Below are 9,559 nucleotides of genomic sequence, written 5' to 3'. Positions count from 1 at the left end.
TTTTTTTTGACATACTTGTGAATAAACGTTGATTGAATTCAATTGTGTGTGTATTTTAATGTCGGAGATTATAGTCTATGTGATTTGGAATTTGGAAGGCCATATCAAATAACAAAAATGTAATTTAGGATTAGAAAGGTTTCTCTATATGGGAATGTATATCTTGTGTGCGTGTGCATATGTTTGTGCTTGTCTTCATTGGTTAGAGTAGTTATCAATCCTGTTAATTATCGCTACATTCTCTTGCTATTGCCAAGTTTCAGACTTGCCTAATGCAGTGGAATTCTATGTTAACCATCAGGCTATTTTGATTCTAGCATGATTAATTTGGGTGATAAAAAATTCGAAGTTCTTGCACATATTCATAGTATGGCTACTAAAATTTATATAGATCTCTCTTAATGATAGAAAACACATACTATATATTGTGTTTTTGATGATGGAGCTTCTTTTATAGGCATAGATTTTAATAGATAAACTCGGTTTTAAAATGCAAGGTGATGGCTATCCTGATCTTGATTGGTTTGCAATCGGATAACTCTGGTTTCTTATAGTTGGGTTATCCCATTCTCCTTTTTTTGTGGGCAGTTTTCATACCATTACATATTATAATTCATGCAATTTTCTAATCTACTATGCAGAGTTCGTTTGCCTAAAAATCTCAATTCTCTTGTTATATGAGATCACAAGTCTATCTCTTGATGAGACAATTTGTGATTGGCGACAGAGTGACTCTTGGCTAGGCTGGGTCAACTATCTTCACGACATAGTGATCTCAAACTTGCATCAAAATTTTGGCTAGATTTTTTTCTACTTATTCAGTGATTATTATCTCTTTGTTATTGTATATGGAGAGATAATTGTCTTACTTAGCTATGATGATTCACTGTCTACCTTGTGGACTTATTAGTTTCAAAGCGTTGACTGTCCTATCATAACTTGGTTATATCTACTGGCATGATGTGATAATGGCGTATCCCATCTTCATTGTTCTTGCATGTGAAATGGCAGTCAGTTTATATCTATTATCTTAATGGAAGTATTCCTTGATTTGTATTTTGACACTATTCTGCCAAACCTTCTTCGATTGATTTCTAGGTTGACGCACAAACTGGAAGGCCTCGTGTAAACTTTAGAGAGACAATAACACAGCGGGCAGAATTTGATTACTTGCATAAGAAACAGACTGGTGGGCAAGGCCAATACGGACGTGTTTGTGGGTATGCGTAGGCCTAAATGTAATCAAAGTGTCTTCTTGATGAATAATCTTTTTCTTGATGTTTTCCACATTATGATGCTGCTATTTATGTTTTTTAATGGTTTACAATTTCTTAAGATAAAGATTCAAGTTAGTGTTCGTTGCTTTATTTATCTTTAATGCAGCTTTTGTGGAGTTTTGAGTGGTTTTAAAAAACAACTTAAATTACATATTTGTAAGGATCCTCGATGCATCAATGCCAATAAATTTTAATATAGCTGTCAGACATTTGGTTTTATCGAATGGTTGCCAATGACAAAGTGATGATGCTTTCATACGGGATTGAAAGATGATCCTTGAACATAGAAAATAGGTCTAGCCTTCATTTTAAAAGGCGAAGCCAACATAAATGTAATATGTATCAACATTCTTTAAATGTAGTATGATTTTGGTGATCTAGTAGGTAATATTTTGTGGGTAAAATGCAGAAAGTATATGCAATAAATACAAACTAAATCATAATTTTAGGAGCTAGTATCCCAAACATTGAAATAAACATATATTATGCTATACAATTTTCCCCATGCATATTATATAATTTTTTTCAGTATTAATGACTTTTTCAAATAAATAATTAATGCAACATTATTAGAATATGATGCATGAAAGATTAATTAAGTAAAACATTTAAGCTTTCTAGGGGAAGTATGATTGATAACTTATGATGAAATATTAAGAACTTTGAATAAGAAAGTTAAGGGTCCTACAAAAATTATAGCAAGCCTTTTTCTTGCAAGTTACTTAGGAAAATGAACTATTTTCTTAAAATAAAATTGGATAAATTGTGTAATTATTAAACAACATGATTCATCCATATCTTGTGTTTGAATTTTTTTTTTGTTTGACACAAGCTTTTCTGAAGGAAGTCTATAGTAAAAAATATGGAAATATGTAACTTTAATTTTACATTTTCTTAATTATTCTTCCAATTTTTTTTATATTTGATGACAAAGTCAAATACAAACTTGCTTTCTTACTAAATTGCATTTAGATGAGCATTCTTAACAAATAATTGTCTGATAATTAGAAGGTGAGAAGGCTTTGTAAACCTGCAGCTCTAACATTTATGAGATACTTAGTTTCGATTTCAGAAGTTTTATGCTCAATTTGTAGGGCAAACAGATAAATTTTTAGGGTAAGTTTTAGATTTAAGATTTGATTCTAGTGCAGGACCAACAATAAAAGCATCATGCAGTGGATAATCTTAATTTAGACCATTCTAGTATTCAATATCTTCAATATAACCGGTATATTTTGCAATAGGATTTAAGAGATCTAGTATTAGTGGCATTGTTTGGGACTTTAATATTGGAGAAATGACCTAAGATGACGATAAAGTATTTCTTGGTTTGACTAGAGTGGAGCGATGAAATAGTATCCTTAATAACATTATTAAAATAGGATGATTAAGCAAGGCACACAACCTACGCTTATCTGCGAAGTATTCAATATATTTATAATCATTTCATGGATTATAATAACTTATACTCTTTTTATGATGTGCATGACACTAGCATACAAAATACACCCTAGGAGTTTTACTAACCAGATGTTTTTATTTTAGAGAATCCATTTGTTGACTAAGTTTAGAAAATCTACCCATGATGTTATGTGCATGTTACGAACTGACAAAACATAACCTAGGAATTTTACTAACAAGATGCTAGTTTCATTTTGAAAATATATTTAATGACTAAGAGTTTGTTTGGGGCAGTTGTAGTTTATTAATAAGCTGCTGATAAGTAACTACCCTAGGAAGCTGCTGCGCAACAACTGCTGAGGATAAACTTATTGACAATTTGGTTTGTGCTTTTAAAAAACAACTGTTTTGCAGTTGTTTCTGGACAAATGATTATTCTGCCCATGTGCTATAATGTTTGCAACAGAACTGTCATGACAATATATCAATATATTTGATACTTGAGAAGCAAAAATTCACTTCAAAATAGTACACAAAATAAGATATATGTCCCACTTAAGAGTGAGTATCATGATTATTAAAATAAAGAAAAGACTATTAAAATAACATTTAATAATATGATAATATTAATTTTAAAGTTGAGACTGCGTATGTCAGTAGCTAGGCCATCACTCCAACCTAATACAAACCACCACAACTACACAACTTGAATAAGTATCTAGTATGTGATAACATACATGTTAATTACTTCATATTTGGTAGGTAATGTGAAATACATCACTTATAGAGAAGGTTAAAAACTCAGGTAGTTGTGGGAGTAAAAAGGAATCCTATAAGGTAGTGGAAAACATGAATATTTGCTTATATAGTTACAAGGTGGAATCTTATGCAATTATTTTGTGGGAATATTTTACAGTTTTTTGCATCTTCCCTAAAGAGCTTAAAACTTCCCTCACTTCATGCTTGCCTGAGAAACTCCCATCTCCTAGAAGAATCTATAACTACAACATTTGAGATGGAAAATCACAGCAAGCCAAGTTCTCATCAGGCATGACAATTGATAGAAAAACCAATAGATTCAAAACAAGGGGCACCGCTAAAGGAGTTGTAATCACCCTACCCTAACTCAATTGAGAATCTAACTAGTTTCACTCTATTTTTGCAATCGAGCCACTCTTCTTGCATTTAACCATGCTTTCACTCTGAAATAATCAACCTCAAACTCCCACACTAACGCAAAACCAGCAAGCGAAAAGGCCACAAGGGCGCAAAACTACAAGAGAAGAACCAATCACAAAACCACAAAACCACAAAACCAACAAGAGAAGAACCAATTGCAAGATCATAATGCCAGAGACAAGTTCGAAGTCCATACCGTGGAGAAACTTAGTCATGAGAAGGGGGAGGGAGAAGCCAACACGGTCATGAGAGGAGGAGAAAGATTCGGTCGTGAGAGAGGACTCGAGGGTGAGAGAAGAAGGGTAGGGTAGTAAAAAATGCAGCGTCGAACAATAGGAACCTGTGGCCCGCTTTTCGCTGAAATTATCCCAAACGCCCCCAAAACACGACATTCAAAAAAAAAAAAAAATTGTGCGGCTTAGGGTCGTGTGTGCAAGAAACGCGACCCCAAACACACCCTAAGTTTACAGAACTATCCATAATTTTAAAATACACACTTAACTATTATAATATTGGGTCTAACTTTTCTTGCCTATTGTGAAGTCTAATAGTTGAGATGATAAAGATGAAACCTTGCAATATGCATGAGATGATGAATTGATATGTTAGGCTTGCAAAGATGCAACTGACATGAAGTGCCACATAAGTGAAATGATATGAGCAAGTTCTTAAGCTAACAATAGAAATTAAAAACGCACAAATAAACGAGTTAATTCATTAAAACAACAGTAAATCTAACTAAATTTATTTTAAATCATGTCATTTTCAACAAGAAAGATTCAATTTTGATTATGTGTACACACACTCTTAATATGAAGTGGAACTAATTCAAATGAAATTATCAAAAAATGAAAAAGGTTGCAATGGATATTCAATTCACTATGCATGGAGTTTCCTAAGCATGAAACTAGATTTGCAGATCATTATAAATTATGATCCAAACTTTTAAAGTCTAGGATTACGTATTTAAGCAGTTAGAATTCAAGTTTTTTTGGCGACAAAATGTATATTGATGAAGATTCTATTCGCTAACGTAGTGCGGCATGGAAGTCTTTCACCCTATTCAAGAAGGTACTTGACACAAAAATCCAAACTCTCAAAACAGATAATGTACGAAATTTTTTAAACAGCTCCCTAGGAACTTTTCTTACTCAACATGACATCTTTCACCTTAGTACGTGTGTTGATACTCCCCAACAAAATGGGGTTGCCGAGCGAAAAAATCGTCACTTGTTGGAGGTAGCCCGCTGTCTCATGTTTACCACATCGGTCCCTAAATGTTATTGGGGCGAGGCAACATGCGGCCTGCCTCATAAATCGGATGCCCTCTCGTATTCTGGGTTTCTGTAGTCCAATTGATGTTCGCCTTCGCTCATTTTCAAATACCTGCACAATAAAATTCACTTCAAAATAGTACACAAAATAAGATATATATCCCACTTAAGAGTGAGTATCATGATTATTAAAATAAAGAAAAGACTATTAAAATAACATTTAATAATATGATAATATTAATTTTAAAGTTGAGACTGCGTATGTCAGTAGCTAGGCCATCACTCCAACCTAATACAAACCACCACAACTACACAACTTGAATAAGTATCTAGTATGTGATAACATACATGTTAATTACTTCATATTTGGTAGGTAATGTGAAATACATCACTTATAGAGAAGGTTAAAAACTCAGGTAGTTGTGGGAGTAAAAAGGAATCCTATAAGGTAGTGGAAAACATGAATATTTGCTTATATAGTTACAAGGTGGAATCTTATGCAATTATTTTGTGGGAATATTTTACAGTTTTTTGCATCTTCCCTAAAGAGCTTAAAACTTCCCTCACTTCATGCTTGCCTGAGAAACTCCCATCTCCTAGAAGAATCTAGAACTACAACATTTGAGATGGAAAATTCACAGCAAGCCAAGTTCTTATTAGGCATGACAATTGATAGAAAAATCAATAGATTCAAAACAAGGGGCACAACTAAAAGAGTTTTAATCACCCTACTCTAATTCAATTGAAATTCTAACTAGTTTCACTCTATTTTTGCAACCGAGCCATTCTTCTTGCATTTAACCATGCTTCCACTCTGAAATAATCAACCTCAAACTTCCACACCAACGCAAAACCAACTAGTGAAAAGGCCACAAGAGCGCAAAGCCACAGGAGAAGAACCAATCACAAAACCACAAAACCAACAAGAGAAGAACCAATCGCAAGATCATAATGCCAGAGACAAGTTCGAAGTCCATACCGTGGAGAAACTTAGTCATGAGAAGGGGGAGGGAGAAGCCAACACGGTCATGAGAGGAGGAGAAAGATTCGGTCGTGAGAGAGGACTCGAGGGTGAGAGAAGGGTAGGGTAGTAAAAAACACAACTTCGAACAATACGAACCTGTGGCCCGCGTTTCGCTGAAATTATCCCAAACACCCCCAAAACACGACATTCAAACAAAAATTTTAAAAAAAAAATGTGCGGCTTAGGGTCGTGCCGTGCAAGAAACGCGACCCCAAACACACCTTAAGTTTACAGAACTTTCCATAATTTTAAAATGCACACTTAACTATTATAATATTGGGTCTAACTTTTCTTGCCTATTGTGAAGTCTAATAGTTGAGATGATAAAGATGAAACCTTGCAATATGGATGAGATGATGAATTGATATGTTAGGCTTGCAAAGATGCAACTGACATGAAGTGCCGCATAAGTGAAATGATATGAACAAGTTTTTAAGCTAACAATAGAAATAAAAACACACAAAAAAACGAGTTTATTCATTAAAACAACAGTAAATCTAACTAAATTTATTTTAAATCATGTCATTTTCAACAAGAAAGATTCAATTTTGATTATGTGTACACACACTCTTAATATGAAGTGGAACTAATTCAAATGAAATTATCAAAAAATGAAAAAGGTTGCAATGGATATTCAACTCACTATGCATGGAGTTTCCTAAGCATGAAACTAGATTTGCAGATCATTATAAATTATGATCCAAACTTTTAAAGTCTAGGATTACGTATTTAAGCAGTTAGAATTCAAGTTTTTTTGGCGTCAAAATGTCTATTGATGAAGATCCTATTCGCTAACGTAGTGCGGTATGGAAGTCTTTCACCCTATTCAAGAAGGTATTCTTCACTATTGGCTGCCTGCTGTGGACAACAAATGTTTTTGGTTCAAATTTCAGGCCAAGGACAACCGGTTATTGCTTAGAACTAGTCTGGGATGGTTTGTTTCATGTTTTACTAAGTTCGGCTTACCCAAACATGATGGGTTGAGAGATTCAATGTGGGAATTCTAATATTGGAAGTCCAAAATTTGAATTTTAAATCTTAACTTCAAACTTTTAAAATCAACACATTCTTCAAGAGAAATAGGGATTGCATGGAATTCTTAGGCAGCAAGAAGCATTTCATTTCTTTTGCATTGTGTTTTTACAGATTATTTAGCATATTTATAGAAACGAACATTCAACAGATCCAATTTTAGAAAATTACAAAAGGATACTCAACTAACTAATACATGTTAAAGAACGAAATTAATATTACCATACATTTGGAACAAAGAAATGTAAAATGACACCAAAAAATGATGTACATTTTTACTTTTCTTTACTTTCTATGATCCTGATAGCCTTGGAATAAAGCGCAGTATTCTATGGATGCCATTGATGGCCTTTATGAAGCATGTTTGTTATTTTTTAAAAATCTAAGCATAATTTCTAGAATCTGACTCTGCAAACTCTGAATTCCATAGATTGTCATCATAACTGCTGGTCTTTAGCCATATCTATTTCAAATTACCAGTTTAACTTATATTTATGTTTACATTTTTTCTCTATTCTTATATTTCTTATGACAGATATATAGAGCCCCTTTCAGCAGACGCAGCAACAAAATTTGAATTTGATAACATGATAATTGGGCAAGCAATCCCATCAAACTTTATTCCAGCCATCGAGAAAGGTTTCAAGGAAGCTTGCAACTCGTGAGTGATAGAGAAGTAACAATTTATGGATTTATTATTATTATTATTATTTTTTTTGGAGTTTTTTTATGTATTAAACTTTATTTCCTCTATTGTAGGGGTTCATTGATAGGGCATCCCGTTGAGAATATTAGAATAGTCTTGACAGATGGTGCTTCACATGCTGTTGATTCCAGTGAACTTGCTTTCAAGTTAGCATCTATCTATGCTTTGAGACAGGTTGAATATGTTTGCCTTTTTCCTAATTCTACTATCTTCTAATTTGAATTATATACCACATATATCACAGAATTTCGCTTTATTAATGAATAGGCATTTGTTATGCATAAAAAAAGGGGGCATTTACATGCATACCACTACATATCTAACACCTACACATTCATATTTGCATGCATGTCACTCAAACCCTTAACATCACATAAAAAATTCCATCAATTACTTTTTTTGAAATGTGAAATATACCTTTTCATATATGGGTGTATGACACCAAAGTGTTACGAGTGTAACTATCTAACTTTGGGTGTTATGCATGTAATTACATAAGAATTGCGTGTTATGTGTATAAATATCCCTTAAAAAATACAATAGATATGGGCGCTTTATGAGAGTTTGAATTAATTGACTTTTGTTGACAGTGTTATGCTGCAGCAAAGCCCGTCATATTGGAACCTGTTATGAAGGTGGAATTGAAATTTCCAACTGAGTTTCAGGGCACCGTTACTGGTGATATTAACAAGTATGTATTAGTACTTTTGTTGTCCAGCTCATCAAAATTTAGATCATGTTTTTGTGCTTGGTTTGTTCTTTATGTATTTATTTTACTTTCTAATGGGGACATGAAATCTGACATGTCGATATCCAATGTCAGGAGAAAAGGAATTATTGTTGGAAATGACCAGGAGGGTGATGATACGGTAATTGTTACCCATGTAAGTGAGACTTCGCCTCTTTTAAATTGTTTGAATTAAGTAGTTAATTTTAATGTACTATTTGAGTTTACAGTTACAATTATTAAATTGATGGAGCCATAAAAATCCATATTATTGACGGTACTTGCATTTCTCAAACTTATTGTTAAGCCTTTATGTTAGAGTATAAGGCTTTATATTAGATAAATCTTACTATTAAGGTTTAATTTTTTTCTAAAATATTTTATATTTGAACAAATTCTTATAGTTAATGATTTTATTATTGTGGTCAATGTTCTTATTTTATAAATCCTTATAATTTATCGAAGTCCTAATATATATGGAAAACATTTGATGTTTGATTTAGACGCATTATATATGTTTAAAAACTAGAAAATTACGTTTTTTTGCTTTTAAATGCCTTTAATTTAACTTACTGATAAGGGATGTGATTCTTTTTTAAATGTGGATTGTGGTGTGTTCCCTTACTTAGTTATTTGCTAAGCTGAGAAGCTACATCACTTATTTGCTAATCCAGTCTAAGTTCACTTCCATTCATAATTGCTGTCTCAGGTACCGTTAAATAATATGTTTGGCTATTCAACCTCCTTGCGGTCCATGACCCAGGTAAAAAAATATGAGTAGAAGCTTGTTATTTCATTATTGAGAGTTATAATTCCTGTATTTAAGTTTTTATCTTGTAGTTAGTGTTTCAATTGAAGGAATTTGAAGCAAAATGAAATGAAAATGCTTGTGCTTGTGTGTGTGTCTACATATATATATATATATATATATATATATAT

At 32.8% G+C, this 9,559-nt stretch overlaps 1 protein-coding gene across 2 annotated transcripts in view; it reads left to right on the top strand.

The window, feature by feature from the left end:
• The first annotated feature begins 966 nt into the window (after positions 1-966).
• The window catches only part of LOC110036112 (elongation factor G, mitochondrial-like), a 12,314-nt gene continuing 3,721 nt past the window's right edge, over positions 967-9,559 (top strand). Inside the window, exons 1-6 of one of the 2 annotated variants that reach the window (XM_020740477.1) lie at positions 967-1,238; positions 7,723-7,848; positions 7,947-8,067; positions 8,484-8,584; positions 8,717-8,777; positions 9,330-9,383. In XM_020740477.1, the coding sequence (XP_020596136.1) occupies positions 7,775-7,848; positions 7,947-8,067; positions 8,484-8,584; positions 8,717-8,777; positions 9,330-9,383 (411 nt within the window). In that variant the 5' untranslated portion in view covers positions 967-1,238; positions 7,723-7,774. The remainder of the gene's footprint in view (positions 1,239-7,722; positions 7,849-7,946; positions 8,068-8,483; positions 8,585-8,716; positions 8,778-9,329; positions 9,384-9,559) is intronic. The other variant, XM_020740476.1, reaches the window with a different exon arrangement.

Source organism: Phalaenopsis equestris, unplaced genomic scaffold, assembly GCF_001263595.1.
Source record: "Phalaenopsis equestris unplaced genomic scaffold, ASM126359v1 Scaffold202662, whole genome shotgun sequence".
NCBI lineage: Eukaryota > Viridiplantae > Streptophyta > Magnoliopsida > Asparagales > Orchidaceae > Phalaenopsis > Phalaenopsis equestris.
This window is presented reverse-complemented; position numbering and strand designations above follow the sequence as displayed.